We start from the raw sequence: 23,974 nt of genomic DNA, 5'->3' as shown, positions 1-23,974 counted from the left end.
TATGTACACACACTTGGCACTATCGTTGGGATGCGTGACCGTGTTGTCAGCATCCTGGCATCTGGATTCCCGAGTTTCCGTATATGGGGGTCGGGGGCGCCACACTTAAACACTTATTTTCTTATCTTTCAAGATAACTAAGTTTATACAAAGTCACTAACTCACAAGAGCATGAAAGGAAAGAGAAGTAGAAGGTCTACAAGTAAAGTTAATTATAGTCATATTATCAAAATAATAAGTTTGGGGGTGTGAAAAGTCAACTCGTCTACTATGTGGCTGACAAGAAAAGGCCAACGAGAGTCATACAAAAAGGCAGTCGAAAAGGTATGGTTTATTTAAAAAATATATATATATATCCGATCTGCCGAATAGATGTGTAAAGAGAGAGATACTTGAAAGTACAATAAAGAGATATATGTTGAGAGATTCACAATGATTGAGAAGAGATGTTTGTGTTAGAAGTGAGAATGTTCTATTTATTCTGTTGGTGTTCAAACTTAAGTTCTCTTGCTTTGTTTGGATCCTACCTTTTCTTTGTAGCCCTCACCCTATCTTTACATTACAAGCTTAATAAAGATCTATTGATCCCTTGTGATAGTTTCTGTTATACATTAGTGGAGAATGATTTGAAAAGCAAGCCTATGGAGTGTTTAGAGATCCATTATTTATTTATTTGTTTATATAAAACTATCCAGAGAGCTAATGATGAAGTGAGAATGATGAGTATGCATGAATGTGGGGATGGATAATGTGGTGAAATTGAGTTTTGAATTAACTTTTGAGACTTGATTGATTGTGAATGATTCATTTGAAATGTAGACTTTAGGCAATCTTTAAGGCAATAAACTTTATGAATCAAACCAACGTTTGTTTTAATTGTTTTTCTTTTCTTTGCTCGAGGGTGAGCAAAACTTAAGTTTGGGGGTATTTGATAAGTATGATTTTTATGTGATTTTTATTACTCTTTTATTTATTAAAAGTGTCAGTTTTCCATAAATACTATTGATTTTATTTTATTTCTACATATTTTCTTTATTTTCATAGATTTGAAGGAATGAAAAGATTCAGTGTGAAAGAATGACACTTTGGCACAGAAGAGACTACGGATCTAGACCGATGAGAGGCAATGAGATCTAAAGAGAGCCGATGAGATTTAGGTGAGGAGATTCAATGGAGACCAGAATTGGCGACAATAGTTAAGCGATGAGCGAGATATTTTCCCTCTAGGGTGAGAAGACTTGGCAACAAGGCTCTGGGTAGTTGGACTGGGCGACTAATCTAACCGATCAACTTAAATGACCAACTTAAACGACATCGTAGGTAACAACTAGTTAAGGGCTTGAAAGTAAGTTTTATCAAGAAAAAGAGAAAGAAATCACAGAAGGAATCTACAAGAAGTCCAAGTTCGATATACACTGGGAGACAGTCTAGACATGCTTAAGTATTTCAATCATAAATTTCTACTCATATATTCAATAGATACGATTCTAAAGGGGTTGTAAAGCTTACTTAAAGGGCTACAACTTTGTCTCTAATAAAGATTTCTAAATTCTGAATCTTGGAGCATATATGAGTCTGCCAAAAATTAGTCCTAAAAGTTAGGCAATTTTTTAGGCGGAAATCATGAAAATATTAGGGTTTCTTTTGTGTCATATATAAGCATATCATTAGTACGAAATTAAGTGAGGAAAGTTTGAGTTTTAGAGTAAAATATTTTAGAGTTTATTCTTTAAGTTTCTTTGAAGGAGGCGGATCTAGAGAGTAGATGCAAGAGTCGCATGCTTCATCAATGACTCCAACAAAAACACTAATTTTATTCTTTTTCTTTTAAATTTCATTATGAGCTAATTTTATTTTCTAGAGTTTTGTTGTAGTTCAGCATTGAATACACAATTTATATTCTAAGTTATTTTATGTTCAATATTTCCATGATTGTGTGTTTATTCTTTGTTCTTAATGCTTGCAATTTTCTATCTAATTATTATTCGATCTATTGAATCGCAATGAGACTGAGAGGTTAAGGACCAATGAAATGAACAAGAATCTTCTTCAAGAATTTACTGAATTGGAGGTTAAGGAAGTAGTTTTTCAAATGTCATCTCTTAGTTCCCCATCCAGATGGGTTCTTAGCTCATTTGTACCAGAAAAATTGGCCCATTGTTGGAAGGGAAGTTTGCACTGACTATTCTCAACTATGGTGGATCATTGCAGTAGATTAATTCGTCACTCTCATTCCAAAAATCAAAGAGACAAAGAAGGTATCTGATTATAGACCAATCAATCTTTGTAATGTACTATACAAGATTGTTGCAAAAGTGTTAGCTAATAGACTTAAAAGTATTCTGCCCGAGACCATCTCACCCAACCAGAGTGCATTTGTTCCAGGTAGATTGATAATTGATAACATTCTTGTGGCTTATGAAACTTTGAACTCTATAAATACTAGTATGCATGGAAAATTTGGTTATATAACTCTTAAACTTGATATGAGCAAGGCATATAATAGAGTATAATAGTTGTTTCTTAAAGAAGTTATGTGTACGATGGGATTTGACTCTAGGTGGATTGATTTGATTATGAACTGAATATCAACATTCTCCTAGTCAATTTTGATTAATGGGACCCCTTAGCATAATTTCATCCTTCTAGAGGGATTAAACAAGGAGATCCCTTGTTCCTATATTTGTTCAACCTGTGTTCTGAAAGCACTAACTTCTCTCCTCAACCAGGCTGAAGATAGAGGCATTATCTCTGGAGTTCTTATTGGCAGAATTAATTTGTGCATCAATCACCTTCTATTTGCTAATGACAATCTCCTCTTTTGTAAGGCAAATTCTATTGAATGGAGTCGTTTGGATTATCTGTTAGAAGTCTATGAAAGAGCTTCGGGTCAGATGCTCAATAAAGAAAAGACTTCCATATTTTTTAGGTAATAACACTCCATAAGATATTAAACAGAATATACTCCAGATTGTAGGGATCAAGTTCAACGGTTCCTATGAAAAATATATAGGTTTACTTGCAATGTTGGGAAGATAAAATACCTCAGCATTCCACTCTCTGGTTGACAAGGTCTAGGCTCGAGTGACAAACTAGAAGACTAAATTTTTATCATCAATAGGCAAAGAGATTCTTTTTAAATCAGTGTTGCAAGCCATCCCAACCTATACTATGGGATCTTGCCACTGCCTTTATCTATTACTAAGAAGATTAACAAGATATTTAAGAAATTTTAGTGGGATTTACAATGAGAATCATTCAAAAATTCAGTGGGTGAAATGGAATTAATTGGGGCTTTCAAAGGAAATGGGAGGATTAGGATTTAGAGACATCAGAAGCTTTAACTTGGCAATGCTTGCAAAGCGAAGCTGGAGAATTTTTCAGAACCCTGAGTCTTCCAGCACAAGTTTTCAAGCAAAAATATTTCTCATCTACAGAATTTTTAAATGCTAAAATAGGATGCAGACCTTCTCTAGTTTGGAGAAGTATAATAGCAGGGCAACAACTTATGAAAGAGGCCCGATTTGGAGGATTGGCAATGGTGAAACTGTAAAAGTATAGAAAGACAGATGGATCCCAAGACCCTATACTTATATGATTGAATCCCATATTTTTGTTTGGATGTTGATGCAACAGTAGCTGCTTTGATTGATGATGAACTTAAAAGGTGGAAGGAAAGTCTACTATGTAGTTTGTTCTCTTTAGAAGAAGTAGACCTTATTAAAAGTATCCCAATCAGCTTAGGAGGTAAGGAGGATAAATTGGTCTGAAACTTTTCAAAAACTGGATTATTTTCAGTTAAAAGTGCATATCATTTACATAAGGATGTATCTTCTAGATTTGAGGGAGTTCCTTATGTTGGGTAATACCTAAATGAGGCTTGGAAGGTAGTTTGGAAATTAAAGACTTCAAATGCAGTGAAGCTATTCATGTGGAGAGCCCGTAAGAATGCTTTACCGACTCTATCAAATTTGTGCAAGAGGAAAATACTTGAAGATGATGCTTGCCCCATATGTAAAAGATTTCCTGAATCTGCAGGCCATGCTTTATGGAATTGTGGGGCTTCTACAGATGTTTGGAGTAGCAGTTGCAATAAAATTTAGAAAATGACTATGCAATCTGAGTCATTTATGGAGATATGGGCATTCTATTAAAAAACTGATTACTGATGAACTGGATGAGGTAGCCTTGGCTGCAAGGTTGATTTGGTTGAGAAAGAATTTATTAATACATAACAGGGGTTTCACCCACCCTAGTATTCTCACTAAGAGGCAAGGGAGGAGGTTCAAGCCTTTAGGAATGCTCAGGTCTCTAAAAAAATATCATCACCAGCTTCCCTCAAGTGATTCGATTGTGGATGAAACCTCCAACAAGTTTTGACAAACTAAATTGGAATGTTGCAATTGATAAGCCATAGAGGAAAATTGGCATCGGGGCTATAGTTAGGGATCTTGAAAGTTAGGTAATAGGCACCTTTTGAACATGTAGAGAGATGCATGCATCTGCTATGCTGGCTGAAACTTATGTATTGATGGTGTTTAATAAATTTAACCAAGATCTTGGCTTAAGAAATCTTATTGTTGGAGGTGATGCACTTCAAGTGATCAATGCACAGAATAAGGGAACTAGGGATCGGAGTCAATCTGGGTCAACATGTTGGATGTGAAGTAAACTATGCTGCTCATAATCCTGCTAAAGATTCTATTAAACTTACTAAAGATGTCATGAATGTTGAGGAAATTCCAGAGTGTATTCATGATATTGTGTTACATGAGCTGACGTCATCTGATTTATGAGCAATAAAGGTTTTCCTTTCCTTTTTTTTTTTTAAAAAAAAACCAGGACCCCACAATACAGTAAAGACTTTTGACATGTTAATGATCTATAAATAAATTTTAGTGAGTGATTTACCCCGTAATATTAATGAAATGAAAAAAAATCATGCATCATAATATGATTTAATGAATTTAAAAATTGGCGTTGTTACGTCCACCAAAAATATCTATCGAGATTTTCTATCGAAAGTGCAAATTGCACTTTACTTTTTTTTAAACATTTTTTAAATATATTTAAATATTTTAAAAAAATTCACAAACTCATTAAAAAATATTTTCTTAATTATTAAGTAAAAAAAGAAAACACAATTCGATAGATTTCATCGATAGAATTTCTCGGTGACTTTATCATTTTTCTTTAAAAAAATTTGCATTTGTCTTTAGCAATGATGGAATTGAAGCAAATTTATTAGAAAATGTATCTACAATTTTGGAAAGTGATTAAAAAGCGAGCCCAATATAAACTCAACTTAACAACTTGGTTTATGTTCATAAATCATCTCATATAATCATCACAATTTTTCTAAACTCTCATATAAAATATAATAAACACTTCAATATTTTTAAATTTTAAAACAAAAATAATATTAAAAAATAATATTATAATAATATTTTATTCAATTTTAAATTTACATATCATATCATCCCATCTCATATGTGTATCTAAACGAGGTCCAAAAGATTTGGGTTGACATGTGAATAAGGCCCCATTGGGATTGTGAGATGAGATGAGATAATTTTAGATGAAAGTTGAATAAAATATTATTTTTTAATATTATTATTGTTTCGAAATTTGAAAAAGTTCAATTGTTTGTTATATTTTGTGTGAGAATTTGAAAAAATTGTAATGATGAGATGAGATGAGATAAAACCGTTTCTGTATCCAAAAAGAGTCTAACAGTATTTTTCAGGTTCTATTGAGATGTGCTTGAATGTAAGTAAGTTGAAATATTTGTTTGAATGTATGAAGTATGTTGAGATGAGTTTAATTTTTTACGAGAAGTTGAAAAAGTAGTAAGTGTTGAATATTGTGGAGTCTGGTCCACACCGTTCGAGCGAAGACAAGTCAGAGAGTTTGCTTAAGACAGCTTGACAGACCGCTCAAGCAAATGCAAGTTAGAGAGTTCGCTCGACAACGCTCGAGCAGAGGGAAGTCAGAGAGTTCGCTTGAAGAGCCGCTCGACACATGGCTCGAGTGATTGCGGAAAACATGTTTACTCGATGCGGGCTAGACACTCCTTTCGAGTGAACATGACTATTTCTGAAGATTTTAGGGTTTCTGCTGCATGATGTATTTAAGTGAATTGTTTTTCACTTGTGATGTATTAGAGTGAATAGTAACCGTCTCATACATTATATTGTGATTCCTCAAGAAATAAAAATCCTCTACAGCTCCTATGGACGTAGGCAATTTTTCGAACCACGTAAATATTGTGTCGTGTGTGATTGCTTGTTTTCCTGTGTTTGCTTTTACTTAATTATCATCATTTTTCACAACAATTGGTATAAAGAGTCAAGGTTCGGGTTTGAGGAAAAACGATGGTTGGAGAGGAAGTGAAGATATCGGGGATCGAGAAGTTTGATGGCACGGATTATGGATATTGGATGATGCAGATAGAGGATTACCTCCATGGGAAGAGACTTCATCTTCTATTGTTGGGGAAGAAGTCGGACAGCATGTCAGTTGCCGATTGGACCCTGTTGGATCGACAAGTTCTGGGGGTTATTCGGTTAACCCTGTCGAGATCCGTTGCACACAACGTCATCAAGGAGAAGACGACTATGGATCTCATAGCGGCTTTGTTAGGTATGTATGAAAAGCCGTCAGCGAATAACAAGGTACATCTGATGAAAAAATTATTTAATTTGAAGATGGCAGATGGTATGTCTGTTGCACAACTTCTGAATGATTTTAATACTATCACAAATCAATTGTCGTCTGTTGAAATTGAATTTGATGATGAGATACGTGCACTGATACTATTGGCATCACTGCCAAATAGTTAGGAAGCCATGAGAATGGCTATCAGTAATTTTTCCGATAAGTCAAAGTTGAAATATGATGATATCCGTGATTTGATTTTGACTTCGAAGGTGCGCAAGAGAGATTCAAGCAAGACCTTAGGTTCAAGTTCAGCACTGAATGTTGACTCTTGGGAGAGAGCACAAGACAGGAACTCAAATAGAAGCAGATCAAAATCAAAGAACAGGGGCAAGAGCAAGTCAAGGCTTGGTCAACAGGCAACTTGTTAGAATTGTGGCAAAGCTAGCCACATAAAGAAGAATTGTAGAAATCTCAAGAAGATCGAGAATGATAGTGCTAATGTGGTAACTGAAGAAGTACATGATGCACTATTGCTTGCAGTTCATAGTCTAGTTGATGACTGGATACTTGATTCAGGGGCTTCTTTCCATATATCTTCCCATCGGGAGATAATGTAGAACTATGTTGCAGGTGATTTTGGGAATGTGTATTTAGCTGATGGAGAGGCTTTGAATGTAGTAGGGATGAGAGACATTGACATTGCACTCCCTAACAAGAACAAATGGACCTTGCAGAAGGTCAGACAAATTCCTGAGTTGAAGAAGAATCTCATTTCTATTGGGTAGCTTGATGATTGTGGCCATTCAGTGGTATTTTCAGATAACACCTAGAAGGTTACCAAAGGAGCATTGGTACCATTGTTTTGAATTTAGTACCATATCGGCTGGTACGGCCGAAATTTTCAGTACCAGCCGCTGGGCTGGTACAGGTACCCTATACGTTTATTTCGGCCGGTACCATTTTTTTAAAATTTTTTCAAACTACAAACTTATTTTTTGACCCCTAATTCAGACTAGGCTATTTATAATTTATATATATATGTATTTATATATAATTTATTCATATATAGATTATTATTTTGGAATATAATTTATATATATAATTTATTCATATATCGACTATCTCGAAACGGTATTGGTATCGAAATATTTCGTTACAGTGCCTTGACCAGTACGTCTTCCGGTACGGTATTCAAAACATTGATTGGTACTGGCTCGGGGTAAGAAAATGGGTACACTCTATATGACTACTGGTTTGAATAATACTATTACTACTATCGTTGCAGAGAGCACAACAGATTTCTAGCATTGCAGGCTTGGCCATATGAGTCAGAAGGGTATGAAAGAACTTCTATCTAGAGACAAGCTACTAGAATTGAAGTCAGTTGATCTCAATATGTGTGAGAGTTGCATAATGGGGAAACAGAAGAATGTCAATTTCTTGAAGAGTGGCAGAACACTGAAGTCAGTGAGACTAGATCTTGTGCACACTGATGTGTGGGGACCTTCCCTAGTGGCATCTCTTGGAGGTTCTCGTTATTATGTCACATTTATTGATGACCACAGCAAGAAGGTATGTGTTTATTTTTTGAAGCATAAATATGATGTATTTAATGTGTTCAAAATTTGGAAAACCATGGTTGAGACAGAAACAGACTTGAAGCTGAAATGTTTGAGATCTGATAATGGTGGTGAGTATATTCATGGTGGGTTTAGTGAGTATTGTGCAATTTAGGGTATCAAAATGGAGAAGACCATTCCTGGGACACCACAGCAAGATGGAATTGCTGAACGCATGAACAGAACCATAAATGAGCGTGCTAGAAGCATGAGGCTGCACGCTGGACTACCACTTACTTTCTGGGCAGATGCAGTTAGCACTGCAATATATTTGATAAACAGAGGGCCATCAGTTCCGTTGGATTGTGGATTGCCTGAGGAGGCTTGGAGCAGGAAAGATGTCAAATTTTCTCATCTTAAAACTTTTGGTTGTCTTTCTTATGTTCTTATTGATTCTGATGCTTGTAGTAAACTTGAGGCTAAGTTAAAGAAATGTTATTTTATTGGCTATGGTGACGAGGTATTTGGCTATCGTTTCTGGGATAATCAGGGTCGGAAGATTATTAGAAGCAGAAATGTGATTTTCAATGAGAAGATTGTGTACAAGGACAAGTCTAGTACAGTTGCTGAAGCAGCTTCTCAGGAGTCTGAGTTTGTGAGTTTGGATGACCTAGTAGAGGTCACAGTGCAGTGTAGAGCAATGAGTGACAGGGAGAGTGGGTCCAGTACACCCATTCCTATTATTCCGTAGTCAGATCCAGAGCCGTCCACTCCTACAACTGTAGTTCACAGGTCAATTAGGACTATTCGTTCTCCACAACGTTTCTCACCTACTTTGAATTATATTCTGTTGACAGATGGTGGAAAATCGCAGAGTTACCAAGAAACCTTGCAAGATGAAAATTCTAGCAAGTAGGAGTTGGCCATGAAGGATGAAATGGATTCCTTGTTAGGGAATCAGACATGGGAGTTGACAGAACTTCTATCAGGGAAGAATGCATTACACAATAAGTAGGTGTACTGGGTGAAAACTAAGCATGATGGTAGTAAGAGGTGCAAGGTCAGACTTGATGTAAAAGGTTTTCAGCAGAAATAGGGCATTGATTACTCTGAGATCTTCTCACTTGTGGTAAAGATCACAACCATCAGGTTAGTTTTGGCTATGGTTGCTGCTGAAAATTTATTTATTGAGCAGTTAGATGTGAAGACAACTTTTCTTCATAGAGATCTTGAAGAAGACATCTACATTCACCAACCTGAGGGGTTTGTGGTACAGAGAAAGGAAGGCTCAGTTTGCATATTGAAGAAGAGCTTGTATGGTCTGGAACAAGCTCCTAGACAGTGGTACAAGAAATTTGACAGCTTCATGTGCAGTGCAGGGTACATCAGATGTCAGGTAGATCACTGCTGCTATGTCAGGCAGTTAGACAATTCTTACATTATTTTGTTGCTATATGTGGATGATATGCTTATTGTAGGGGCTAGTATTGATGAGATCAATAATTTGAAGAAGCAGATGTCAGAGCACTTTGCAATGAAGGATTTGAGAGGTGCAAAGCAAATCCTTGGCATGAGAATTGTCAGAGATAGAGTCAGAGGCACGTTGAGACTCTCACAGTCTGAGTATGTGAAAAAGGTGTTCAGCAGGTTCAATATGGACAAGGCCAAGCCAGTTGGCACACCCTTGGGTAGTCACTTTAGACTCAGCAAAGATCAGGCACCAAAGTTAGAAGAGGAACAAGACTATATGAGTAAGGTTCCTTATGCTTCAGCTATTGGTTCACTTATGTATGCTATGGTTTGCACTAGACCAAATATTGCCCATGCAGTGGGAGTTGTGAGTAGATACATGAGTAACCCTGTAAAACAACATTGGGAAGCAGTAAAGTGGATTTTGAGGTACCTAAAAGGCTCCTCAGAAACGTGCTTGTGTTTCTCAGGAGAGAGCCTAGAGGTGTAGGGCTATGTTGATGTTGATTTAGCTGGAGATACTGATAGTAGAAAAAGTACCATAGGGTTTGTTTACACTCTGGGTGGTACTGCAGTTTCATGGGGTTCCAATTTACAGAAGAAAGTTTCTTTGTCTACTACAAAAGCTGAGTATCTTGCAGTTTCAGAAGCTGCAATGGAGATGATTTGGTTACAGGGCTTCTTGGAGGAATTGGGTAAAAAGAACCAGAAGGGAACTCTCTATAGTGACAGTCAGAGTGTCATATTCCTTACCAAGAACCCAACGTTTCATTCCAGGACTAAACACATTTAGATCAGGTATCACTTTATACGATCATTATTAGATGACGGACAATTGTTACTTGAGAAAATTTGTGGAAGTAAGAACCCTGCTGATATGTTGACAGAGGGTGTTACACTTGAGAAACTGAAGTTGTGCACAACTTTAGTTGGTCTTCTAGCATGACAAGGGCAGTGAGTTGTAGAGGTAGAGGATATCATGTTTGAGGCAGAGGGCGATACTGTGGGTGTACCAGTCTCCAAGTGGGAGAATTGTTGAGTATTTTGGAGTCTGGTCCACACCGCTCGAGCTGCTAGAGCGAAGTCTCTAGCCGCTCGAGCAAAGACAAGTTAGAGAGTTCACTCAAGACAGCTCGACAGACCACTCGAGCAAATGCAAATCAGAGAGTTCGCTCGACACCGCTTGAGTGGAGGGAAGTCAGAGAGTTCGCTTGAAGAGTCGCTCGACATATGGCTCGAGCGATTGTGGGAAACAGGTTTGCTTGATGCGGGCTCGACACTCCGCTCGAGCGAACATGACTATTTCTGAAGATTTTAGGGTTTCTGCCGCATGATGTATTTAAGTGAATTGTTTTTCACTTGTGATGTATTAAAGTGAACAGTAGCCGTCCCATACATTGTATTGTGATTCTTCAAGAAAAAAAATCCTCTGCAACTTCTGTGGAAGTAGGCAATTTACCGAATCACGTAAATACTATTTCTTGTGTGATTGCTTGTTTTCTCATGTTTGCTTTTACTTAATTGTCATCGTTTTTCACAACAGTAAGTCCCATTAATGATTGGGTTGAGATGGGTTAAAGCCACTTTAACAACCAAATATAGCCTATACCTTGTTGATAGATTAGATCATATTTGTTTGGAATGTTTGAATAGTGAGTTGAAATGCAAATTGAAAGTTGAATAAAATATTGTTAGAATATTATTTTTTAAATTATTATTATTTTGTAATTTGAAAAAGTTGAATTATTTATTATATTTTGTATAAAAATTTAAAAAAATTATAATAATAAGATGAAATGAATAAAGATTAGTTAGAAGGACTTCTGAATCTCAATCGGGTCTGATATCTATCTTCGGCTATCAAAAGCAATAGCTCTTTAGCTTTTTGGGTGGATGCGAGATTGATTTTCAATGTTTTTTTTCCCCCGTAAAATCATATTAGATATTTTGAAATTAAGGGAAAGTATAAAAAAAATGCATGACATATTTTTTAAAAAAGAAAAGAGAGAGAAAATAAAATATATATGTATATTATTTTACTTAAAAGTTGATGTGTAAAATATATCTTTTATTTTGTTTAATGATAAAACTTACTTTATATAAATTTTATTTTTAAATTTTTTTAACAAATCGTTAATAAAATATAGGATATACTTTGCCCACAATTCCAAATAGAATTGATAAAAGAAAGAAGATGTATTAATATTATACTCTGGCGGGAAATTGTAAGGATTGCAGTCAGCTTGCACGAGAAGTTTCTGTCCCAAACCCCTCGCATCTTTTCCGCGCCTTCATCATCTCCATTTCATTTCCCCTCTCTCTCTCTCTCTCTCTAGAAAATATCTGTGTGTGAGAGTATCAAATGACGGTTTCGCGGTCTCGCAAAATAGTCCCGATTAAGCCCACAAAATCCATATCCCCGAGACCAAGCCTTAAGATCGAGCCCTCTACTCCCTCCCGAACCCACGAATCCTCCGCTCCCCAATCTCTTACCCCGCCTATGTCCTCCAATACCCCTTCTTCTCTACCAGCAAACCCTAACCCGGTACCTCTCGGGTTGGGCTCAGATTCTAAAACCCATTCCGGGCTCGTCCGTCGTCGGAGTCTCCGTCTCGCTTTGAAATCGGGCTCCGGCGAGGGCCCTCGTTCGGATTCGATTTTTCCCCCCCACAGTCGCAGCCGCAAAAGAAAGAACGTGTCGGGCGATGTCGACGCCTGCTCGAGTGGGAAACCGGGGGAAGGAGATAGTATGAGGAGAATTGATAGTGGTCTTTCTAGTTTGTGGGACAAGTTTAAATTCGAATTGGAATTGGATTCGGATTCGATCTCCCGGGACTCGAGGGTTTTGGCAGAGAAAGCAGGGTTTTCCAATTTGGAAATGGGTTCTTGCGTGGACAGGGTTCGTGGATTGAATGGAAATGAGTCTGGTTGGAAAGAGGACAAGGGTTTAATGGGTTCCGACGAAGCTGGGCCGGGTTCAAAGTTGGCGAAAGGGAATAAGAGGAAATTGGGTATTGGCGGTGACTCGTTAGGTTTGGAACATGCGGAGGAGGATGGAGAGAGTAAAGTTTGTCTAAATTTGCGGTCGGGGAAGAGAGTTGCGAAGAGAGGAGAGGGTGGTGTTTTGAGTGGTGCTGGTTGTGATAAGTTGGTTGACAATAAGGGAGAATCTGAGAGAGCACCAATTGCTGTTGAGAGCCATATCGTTGAGCGTGAAAGGAGGCTTAAGAGAGAGGAAAAGGGGAAAGGAAAGTTGGTCCAGGATGATTTAGTATCCATTGGTGTCAATTTTAGTGACAATGTGGTCAAGAATGATGGTTCTAAGCCGGTTTATGAGAGACAATTGAGTGCAGAAAATGAGAAGGGGAATAAAAATTTAAATGGTGCTGGTGAGGGGAGTGGTGTCATTGAGAAGAATGCTGTGAAGGGGAGGAGATTCGGCAGAGAAGAAAAAGGGAAGGCCGTAGAAATTGATGGTTCTTTGTTACTGAACGGTGACGAGAAAGTGGAATCTGAGTCCAGAAATTCAGTTGAAGATATGGTATCGGGTCTCGTTGATTTGGTAAATAATGCAGCATCGTTGGGTCAAACCAAAGATTGGAAGGCTGAGACAAGAGAGAGTGAATCAAGCCGAAGGGGTTACATGAACCGTTTCTATGAAGTAGCCAGGGAAAATGCTTCTCGCTTTGCTATTTATTCTCCTCAAGAGGAAGAGGAGAACCATGTGTCTTATGAGGCTGAAGAGGAGCGGGAGCTTGAAGATTGGCCTGGTCCCTTCTCTACTGCCATGAACATCATCAAAGATCGAGCAACTAAGAGTCGGCGAGTGGAGAATTCCTCTTTGGAGAAGAGCAAGTGCGCACCATTTATATGGGTTCCTAAGTATAGCCAAAATCGCCCAAAGCGGCTGGTTCCCTCGCTGAAAGAACTATGCTTGGCAGTTCTTGTCGAGAATGTTGAAGCAATTACTTCACTTGAATGTGTTCCTGATGCTTTGAAGCACACACTCAGTCAATTGCTATGCGATTCGCGGAGAATGAATAGTCATTGTTTTGAGCTTCTTATTCGTGGATCACCGACAGAGGTTCGCGTGAGGGATTGTTCATGGCTAACGGAGGAACAGTTTGCAAAATCTTTTCAGGGTTGTGACACCAGCTACCTAACGGTATGTTAATTTGCCTTATGATATGCTTGCAATTATCTCGAACGCTCAGTTATATTATTACTTGAATTCCATCCCTAATATGTATAATGGGACTTTTGCTCGTCATTGTGACAGAATAGAGGTCTGGTAAGTGGAAGAATGCTAAGTGGAAGAACGCTCAGTATTGTTGGAGTTTCAAAATTAAATGCTTATCTGGACGTTTGCTCATATTTTTTTGTGGCACGGTTTTGGAATAGGAGTTTGCGGGATACTTGAAACCCACGTGTGTGTCCAACAAACGGTTATTTTGCATTGAGTGATAATGGAATTGATTCATAACCACGAAGTTTAGGATGGTCATTTGTTACATTATATGATTATGCTCAAGGCTATTGTATATTAAAGCACTCACTGGATCATAATCCATTCGCATGATTCTGTTTACCATCTCTTTTTGGATGCATATGTTTTCATTCCATCACATGGTCATTCTAACAAGTCTTTGTTTCCATTAAAAAAATGTTGTTGGTGCAATATTGGTTTAACTTTAATTAATTTAGTTGATGAGAAATGCTTTGCGATTATGGTGTCCCAATACTTTGATTTTTTTTTTATATCCTATGGTTCTTTATATGCATTTTTTGTTTCTCCATATTTTCCTCAATTGAGTTCTCACATCAAAATCTCCATTTGAGGTTGATCAAATGAAGTAATTGGAAATAAGCAGCTCTTGAACCAGTAGTTGAACTTACTATTGGCTTTTGTTTTTTGTAGAGTTTTCTTTTGCACTTTAGAACTAATGATTCCAAACTTCATTTCATTAGTCTTACTGCCCGGAATCCAAACTCGATGTTTGTTTGGGTTAATATAGTGATAGCTTGGTGTTTGCAATCCTAGTTTTGCAATGCCACTTCTACAAGGATGATATTCCTCTGGAGTTTATTGCTGTTGTTTATTTGTAATCGGTCTATATTAATTTTGAGGGACTAACATCCTTATCATTTGACCACACCAAATGTATTCTTTTGTGGAATCAGGTGTTACAACTTGACCATTGTGGGCGCTGTATACCAGATTATATATTACTTTCTACCTTAGCTTGCTCGTCAAATAGCTTGCCTGCATTAACTACTTTATCCCTCAGTGGTGCATGTCGTCTTTCAGATGTTGGCCTAAGTGCAATTGTTTCTTCTGCCCCTGCACTAAGATCTTTAAATCTCAGTCAATGTTCCCTCCTTAGCTCCTCCAGCATTGACACTTTGGCTAACACATTGGGATCAGTTCTGAGGGAATTGTATCTTACTGATTGTCAAAGCATTGACGCCATGCTTATCCTACCGGCATTGAAGAAGCTTGAACAATTACAAGTATTATCATTAGCTGGTATTCCAGATGTTTGTGATCATTTTATCAAGGAATTTATTAGGGCTCGTGGTCACAATATGAAGGAGCTTGTTTTGACAGATTGTGTGTACGTCTCTTTAACACACCTCTAATGCCTTAAGGGATGATCATCTTTCATTTAGTTTCAGAGAATATGTTTATGTCACTTGTGCTATTTTAATTCTGCATTGTGTTCCAATTTTGTGCAGAAAATTGACAGATTCTTCCTTGAAAGTCATTGCTGAATCCTGCCCGGAATTATGTGCAATTGATCTTGTCAACTTGTGCAAATTGACAGATTCTACCCTAGGATATCTTGCAAATGGCTGTCAAGCAATTCAAACATTAAAACTCTGCCGTAATCCATTCAGGTTATAACGGTTTTAGTTTATGTTAGTGCTTTTGATTTTCAACAAAGCAGAATGCCACATCATCACAATGAATATATTTTTGATAGATACGGGAGGTGCTAATAAAAACTTTACGTGTTAATATTGTAGTATATTGCTTTCCGGATGCATGTTGAATTTATATGCATGTTGAATACTTTATACTTGTGTCTGGCTAGTACATTTGTTTGAAAAAGTCAAGTAGTAAAATCTACTGTAACTGGAATTGCTGATCGAATGATGCTGTGGGTGATGCTTGACATTGTTTTGGTGATGAAATAACTGAGTAATCTTTTCTGCGTGACAGCGATGAAGCTATTGCTGCATTCCTGGAAACCTCTGGAGAGCGTTTAAAAGAACTTTCAGTGAATAATGTCAAGAAGGTTATTCTCTCTCTCTCTCTTTCTCGTACACACACAGGAACACATGGGTGGCCACCTTTGTAAAGAGACTTCAAAATTGGCTGAAACTAGTTGCAGACCCGTGCATTACACAGGAACAATATACGATATTTAATTAAAAACAGTATATATAATTTAAAAAAAAATATTATTTTACTATAACAAAATTTATATTATTTTAAAAATTTTTAGAAGTTTAAATGTTTTAAAGATGTATAAAATGTCGTAGATTCATTTTAGGAAAATGATTTACCCACAACATTTTGTACAACAATGTGTTAAATGAGGGGTATTTTTGTAAAACATCTTATAAAAGTAACATAATTTTACAAAAATATCCCTCATTTAACACATTGTTGTACAATATGTTGTACAAAATGTTGTGGGTATATCATTACTCGGTGTCTCTTTGTTGGCCAGTTTAGATTATGATAATCTCCCTGCCACTTGGTTTAATTCTAGCCCTTGGGTTGAAGGGGTGACGGGTCCTTTACTGTAAATGATGTTTTCTTTTTTCTGATTTGGGTTTTCTGTGGCTTTATTCAGGTTAGCCACAACACAGCAATATCACTTGCCAGGCGATCGAAAATGTTGCATACTCTGGATCTATCTTGGTGCCGGAATTTGACAGATGAGGCTATTGGTTTCATTGTAGACAGCTGCTTGTCACTGAGGGTGCTCAAACTGTTTGGATGTACTCAGGTATCTGTTCTTTACTCCACTTCAGGATGGGGATGCAAAGTCCTTGAAAATTATGGCCAGTTTTCTAACCACTCTCATGCCTGTTTTGAAATTTTACATAAGGTTAAAATTACATGAATTTAGATAGTTTTCCAAAAATGGGTTTTAAGATGTAATGGCGCTTTCTTTTTTGACAGATTACCAATGTTTTTCTGGAAGGCCACTCAAATCCAGATGTACAAATTGTTGGCTTGAAGATGTCTTCGGTATTAGAACACGTCAAGGCACCTGACCATCAATGTCCATTACGTTATTCCTGAGTGTCTTCTCCAATGTGATCTCAGTTAGGATCATCAGACATGCTATTCTTAACATCATACAGTGGCTAGGAACAAATAGAATACAACCCCTGTTACCCACAACATTCACCATATATGACTGATTTTGAAAGTTCCTCTATCTTAGAAAGTTCTCATTTTTTCAGTCCTGTTGCTTGCTTTTGTAAATTGGTTGCAGCAATGTACTATGCGCAGCATAACTTAACTGGAAATATTTATAGTAGAAGCATTAACATGATTCCAGTAAGATGCCTTGTTTAGCAATTCCCTCGGACTCAAATGGCAGGAAGCTTCATTGGAGATTCACGGTTGGTTATCAAAACTTTATGAGATTGCCTCTTACGTAAAGCAGAGAAAATTATTGGGTCCCAAATGTTCTGTGAAAGACCCTTTCTACAAAGAGCTTCTACATACAAGCGGATTTGTGGACCAATTTGTGCACCATGTTGACGTGGGCCATTTTGTCAAATGTTCATTTTTAAATCCGCACAATTTTATTAAAGTCTATCTTTCCACCTTAGCATTGGTACACGTATTGGTGCCCAAATCTGCTTACAACCAAATTTGGATGTCGGTAACTTGTCTTGTTACTAACATTATAAAACATTAAAACCTCCCCAAGATGATACAGGCATAATGTGCATACATTCTTCAAATTTTCTCAGATGAGAACCTAATTAATGAGGTGTGCTACCTCAGTTCTGTTAACGTTGAAGAGATGAGAATGATAGCATGTTTGAAAGTCAGGCCATCTTGGATTACATGCTGCTACCGTGTTCTAGACAGAACATTGATCCCTTCGGCCGCCGTGCGATCACATGTCGTTGGTTTTCGACACAAGTTGGATTTGGTTTTTGCAAGCTGGACTTGATATTTCATGTTAAATTGCATTCCATTCAAGACCAATGAGGATATTTATATGCCGTTTTCCTTAACATGTAATCTTCATAAAATACCAATTTACAAGAGAGAGAGAAGAAATGAAATGAAGAATTATTTATGTATTGTACTGAAATGTAGACTTTTGCTTGTGTTTGCATGCAGCTTTAAGTGCTCCGTTAACAAGTCACTAAACTCGTAATTACAACTTACAAAACATATTTGCAACTAACGATGATATAAAAATGGGAGAGAATGTTTGCCTAGTTGGAGAATAGAGGTTGTTGGTATGGAGATATTGAAGGAAGAAGCAAAAGGGGATGAGAATGCCCCCGGCATTGATAACCCAAGAACATGTCTTGAGAGGAGAGACAGGTCGAGGATGATTTGGACTTGTGTTGGATGAAGAACTCTGTTTTTAATCTTAATTTTATTTTGCCGGAAAATAGAGACATAATCCCAAAACGGTGCCCAGGATTTTAAATGAATTCGTTGGTCTCTTAAATTGGCTTGCCTCCCACCCAAGACCAGTAATGTTAAGGAGTTCATGTCGGTTAACTCTATTAGTAAAATCTTGAGAAAAATCGAGCCACGTTGCCTCTGTACCATTGCATTTCCGTATTAACTGTCACTCCCTCCCATTCAACTGCCTCTTGAATTCCTGTTCCTCTTTATCAGAACTCACACGAATCCACGCTCTGATCCTAACTAATGGGATGTTTTTCTTTGGAACACCTTGACTAGGGGATATACTGATCAGGGTCCATGCCGAGAAGCCATAGCTCTTTACCAGACTGGGTGTTACCCGATAATTATACCTTCCCTTTTGTGGTTAGGTCTTGCGGCGTGCGCTCGGCTTTGACAGAAGGAAAATAAGTGCATTGTAACATAATTAAGATCGGGTTTGGTTCAAATGTCTCTGTTCAGAGTTATTTGATCAGTATTTATGCTCAAAGTGGGTAGACTTTGAATTCAGAGGTTGTTTTTGGTGACATGTTTGTGAGGAATATAGTTTTTTGGACAGCGATGATTGCAGGCTATGTGCAGAATGGCTTTTTTGAAAGAGGGTTGATTGTCTTCAGGGAGATGGTGGCTTCAGGGACCCAGCCTAATGCAGTTACGCTTGTGAGCATTCTTCCTAACTGTGGAAGTGTGGAATTTTTGGGTTTGGGAAAGTTGATTCATGGTTATGGAATCAAAGTGGGAGTGGACTCGGATATTTCACTGACGAATGCTTTTATTGCATTTTACGGCAAGTGTGAGACACTGAGAGTGTTGATACATCAAGATCTTTGTTTGACAGCTTGGTGGTAAGAAACTTGGTCTCATGGAATGCAATGATTGCTGCTTATGAACAAAATAATGCTTGCAGGAATGCGATAAAGCTCGTTCGTAGGATGATCAACAAAAAGGTTGATTATGACTATATTATAATGGCCAGTATTATTACAGCCTGTGCTAGTTTGGGAGCACTGAGTACTGGAAGATGGTTACATGAGCTGGAAGATGGTTGCTTGAAAGAGGCTTATGAGTTTATTGAGCGGATGCCAGTTGAGCCAGATGCGAGTGTTTGAGGAGCTTTGCTTGGTGCTTGCAGAAAACACATCGACGTCGAACTAGCCGAGCTTGTGGCAGACAGGTTGTTTCAATTGGACCCTAAACCTGTAACTTTTTATGTTCTTATGTCGAATATATATGCTGAAGCTGGTAGATGGGAAGATGTAGTGAGGTTGAAAAACCTAATGACAGTAAAAGAAATGAAAAAGATGCCTGGCCATAGTCAGGTTCAGTATCTCGGCCTTTCTGGGCGGCTTACAAATGCTAGGATGCTGCATGAACACATGATTTTGGAGGAAGGACCTATTAACTGAAACTTGGTGATTCTATATAGATGTTGATTTTTGTGCATTTTTGGCACAACATATACCAAAGAGTATTGTACTAAGGGTCCAAGGTAGAGAGGCCAAAATCCCCTCCTATTAGACAGGCCCACCTACACGGTCCAAAGGCCCCCAAGCCCAAGGGATTGGGCCCGAACAAGTTCCCAAATAGACTACGGGCTGCTCACCACCAATCTCTGACTCTCTGTGTCACCCACGGATAAGGGACCCAATGGATTCTATTTCAAATACCTTCCCTGAAGGTCAAATAAGATCAGTCAAGGAAGGAAATTCTAACTTTAGCATTGAAAGCATTTTCATACCCTTCAAGTCCTCTCGACTCTCTTGTTGCAGGTTCATACAGAGCGCTTAGGGGTGCGAAACACGTCCACAACACAAGAGATATATGTATATTACTGACTGAAGATCATTTTATGTAAAAGTTCCTCGTAGTTGCAATAGTCTTTATTCAATCTTCTTGGCTGCCAAAATCCTTTTTTATTTCTTTGGTCTTCCCTTTTGTTCTATTTTCTACCGTGTATTCTTCTAGGTCCGCGTCTTTTTATTATAACTACTACATCTCACTCTCTAAACCGTCTGTACTTCTTTTGTAATTTTCTTTATTCTTTCTTTTAGATCCTCACTTTTTTTAAGGATTTATCCCAGTTTTTTGAATATTTTTCTACTCCATTTAAATAAATCCTAAAAATTAACTTGGCCTAACTGCAGTTGGTAGATACATTTCGACAGCAACTCAAAAATCAATGTAGCAATTATTAGTCAGTGTAGGGTGATTTTGGGTGTTCTAGCTCAGGGTGTAAACAAGACAATTTTGAACAAGTACTAAGTGGTCAAAGTCTGTTGATTTGAGATGTTTAGATAGTGAGATGAGATGATTTTAGATAAGTTAAATAAAATATTATTAGAATATTATTTTTTAATATTATTATTGTTTTGAGATTTGAAAAAATTGAATTGTTTATTATATTTTATAAGAGAATTTAAAAAAGTTATAATGATGAGCTGCGATAAGTTGAGAGTGTTTTTGTATCCAAACAGAGTCAATTTTCATTCAAAAGCGAGCTGTTTGAGTTATTTACTTGCCGCATCATGAGATGATGAATATGTTTTTTTATTTATTTACTGCCCTAATTCTAACGAAATTTTGGTAGGGGTAAAAAAACATTCGACTAGTCCAATATCAGTGCTCCAATGGGCCGCGCACATTGGAATGAGCTATCACTATCGATTAATTCCTGTCTGGTTTACCATAAGTTTGAAAATACAGAAGGCAAAAATGGGTGGTACATTGACATTTTCAATCATTCAAAGAGGAACTCGGAAATCACCATTTCATTGCTGAAATGCCTATAAACATAAATATTTTACAATTTTGTGTACATTGATTTTTTTTTTTTTATCATCATACAGCAAGAGAGACAGAGACACAGAGAGAATAATTAGTAATTAGTATGATTGAGTTTCTATGTCTTGAAACAAAGCAAGTATGTTTGATCTTCTAACAATTGAGGGCTTGCCACTTCGACCATCTGATCAAGAATATAAAAGCTGTTTCAGCCCTACATCTAAAGAAACAAAAACTCACGAGATGAAGCCAGAAGTACATTTAGAGTAATTGCATTGACATTACCTCAAACCCCGTCTTTTGATAAAGTTCTTGTGCAGGTAAGTTGCTTCTATGCACATGCACATATACTTGTTCCACGCCTGCTGCAGAAAGAACAGATCAGAAGAGAAAAAATTTCCTATTTCAATCATGTGTTCCATATCAGAGTTTTTACGTCTCTTAGGGTGTCAATGAAAGATGTATGTCTCGACTTTCGTATTACCATCAGATTTGGCTGATTCAATGGCAAAATGCAACATAATGCTTGCAATACCCTGGCGACGTGATGATTTGGCCACGCATAAGTTTGCAATATAACCATATCTATTTGGGTCTGTTTTGTTGATGCTGCAGAAGAGAGGAGTTTTCACCCTTTCCTGTGAAAGCAATTAAATCCATTGCAAGTTTGTCCAAAGGATTGGATTAGACAGAGTTAACACAAGGATTGAAGCTGCTAATTTAAACAAAACATAATTCTACCCCAGGAAAAGTCTCTCCATGCAACAAGTACCGGAAGCTCAAATCAAGGGTTCCAACAACACTTTTCAGTACAGTGCGTTTTACATTCCTCACTTCCTTTTTAACCTGAAGAATTTGATAGCAGAACACTGTATGAGGAGCTTAATCTAATCACACAAGTAATGATTCAATCATCTTTTTTCCCATCATAATAAAGTGAGACTTTTTGTATCAACCAGTTCAACTCACCCTAACCGGTGGCATTCAACCAATATACAAACTAAATCAAACCAAAGGGTATGATCTTAGCGGATTGGTTTCATACCGTGACAATGCACGCGCATTTCTGCCCATTTTGCCCTCTGCATCGCCTTTTTATGGCATTAAACTCCTATACAACAAAAAAAGTACCCTTTAAAGAACTTCAAGCATAAAAGATATGTAATTGAAGTTATCAAACAATTTAAATAGTAAGGCGATATGTCCTACCTGCTCTGCAAATTTTCTCTTGAAGTTATCAACATATCTGTGTTAAGCAAGCATAGCTAGAATTAGTGGCTGGTCCCCAACTCTTCCTCTTTTTATGCATAGATGCAGTTAACCCATTAGAGGCTGAACTCATGCCAAATAGCCCACCATTGGCAGGGCATCGAAGAATGAAACTTAATACGCGATAGAGGATTGAAAAACCTGGTCTCTTCCTAATTGTTAACCCCTCTCAGCTACATTTTTCAGTTTCTCTAATGGTTGGTAAAGTCTGTTTCTGTATCATTTCAAGGACATAATGGGCCAGAGTAATATGTCCAAGATTTCCTAACGCCAGAATGAAACCATTCTCTTGGATGAAATGGTTCAGTTTTATTCATAGCAGCTCCCAACTTAATTACATACGATGATTATAGGCAGTACCTCCCCCCCGCCGTGACTTTCTGGCATTAAACTCCTATGCATGTATGTGCATATGAAAACTTTACCTTTCGTAAGTTTTATTTTCCCAGTGACTTTCTGCTCGTAGCCATGCTGCTGTCTACCACAGAATAAAAAAACATACAAAAAAAAACACATTATTTATTCACACAAAATTTAATATACAAGTTTTAGGGGGAAAAAAAGGACAAACACGCCTCATTAATTTTTGTGGTTTAAGGTTTTTATTTTCGTTTCTGTTTTAATCTTATAATTGCAAGGTGATGATAAGTCACGTACCCAATACTCTTCATCGAGCACGGCCTCGCGAGCCACGAACTGTCCGAACTGAAGCCGTTTCTCTTGATCTAGTTCCTGATCCGACGGCTGCAGCCGGTCGAATCGGAGATCGGACGGCGTTGACGACTCGAATTGAGTAGACGATGGATTCGGAAGCTGCACAGAGAGTTCTTCCTTCTTCCTTGTATAAGAAGGCTTGGAATCCATTGCCCTGTGAATAACATAGAAAAAACCCCAGAGCTTAAGCTTATAGGCTTATAGCTATACATACAGATATACATATAAACATCCGGTGATCAGAGGAGCAGAAACGATTGGGGTCTGGAATTAGAGAAAGAAATGACTCTCAGAAATTGAGAGAAAGAAACAAAGAAATGTATGAAACTCACATCGTCCAAGAGGCCTTGATTGTTTGGGATTTTTGATGATTTCTAAATCCAGCGTTAGGAAATGTCAAGAATTCAGGTCTGTGAATGGGAATCGTCGACATCGCAGCACTGAAACGAAACGAGAACGATTTCCCTTTTACATTGATTTGGGCGATAAGAGTAAAGAGAGATAAGAGGGAAAGGGGAACTATTTCCAAAGCTAATATATGGACTTTCCAAACTGTTTCAGACAAAATTAGAAATACATGTTTGACCCTGAAAACAGTTGGACAACCTGTTCATTTCTGTTTATCTCTTTCTTTTTTTTCAGATATCATCATCTTGATATTTTTAGCTTTATTTTATAATAATTAACTTTTTTTATTTTTACAATTTCTCTTAACTCATATTCTAATAATATTTTATTTAATTTTTAATTTTAATTTCAACTCATCTGTAAAAATAAATAAAATATTAATCTTAATATTAGTATATCTTACAACGTTAAGAGATTGATATAAAGAATAATA

General features: G+C 37.3%; 2 protein-coding genes and 1 pseudogene across 3 annotated transcripts; 2 read left to right on the top strand and 1 right to left on the bottom strand.

The window, feature by feature from the left end:
- Positions 1-11,895: 11,895 nt before the first annotated feature.
- Positions 11,896-17,272, top strand: LOC121250296. The gene is made up of 6 exons (XM_041149388.1): positions 11,896-13,854; positions 14,871-15,304; positions 15,426-15,587; positions 15,913-15,988; positions 16,553-16,708; positions 16,885-17,272. The coding sequence occupies exons 1-6, from the start codon at positions 12,052-12,054 to the stop codon at positions 17,005-17,007; spliced, it is 2,754 nt and encodes a 917-aa protein (XP_041005322.1). The 5' UTR covers positions 11,896-12,051; the 3' UTR covers positions 17,008-17,272.
- Positions 17,273-18,193: 921 nt separating this feature from the next.
- On the top strand, positions 18,194-19,775 carry LOC121249447 (annotated as a pseudogene).
- A 1,334-nt stretch (positions 19,776-21,109) lies between these two features.
- Positions 21,110-23,736, bottom strand: LOC121250822. Of its 2 annotated transcripts, none has more exons than XM_041150051.1 (9): positions 23,466-23,736; positions 23,077-23,287; positions 22,845-22,897; positions 22,360-22,396; positions 22,196-22,261; positions 21,892-21,996; positions 21,635-21,788; positions 21,436-21,515; positions 21,110-21,334 (listed from the first exon to the last, which is right to left on the bottom strand). In XM_041150051.1, the coding sequence occupies exons 1-9, from the start codon at positions 23,564-23,566 to the stop codon at positions 21,269-21,271; spliced, it is 873 nt and encodes a 290-aa protein (XP_041005985.1). In that variant the 5' UTR covers positions 23,567-23,736; the 3' UTR covers positions 21,110-21,268. The 2 variants fall into 2 exon arrangements, with proteins under 2 accessions (XP_041005985.1, XP_041005987.1); XM_041150053.1 differs by having other exon boundaries at positions 21,436-21,512.
- Positions 23,737-23,974: the final 238 nt, after the last annotated feature.

This window comes from Juglans microcarpa x Juglans regia, chromosome 2D (genome assembly GCF_004785595.1).
Source record: "Juglans microcarpa x Juglans regia isolate MS1-56 chromosome 2D, Jm3101_v1.0, whole genome shotgun sequence".
NCBI classification, from domain to species: Eukaryota; Viridiplantae; Streptophyta; class Magnoliopsida; order Fagales; family Juglandaceae; genus Juglans; species Juglans microcarpa x Juglans regia.
Note: the sequence above shows the minus strand (reverse complement) of the source record. Positions and strands in the feature narration are given on the sequence as shown.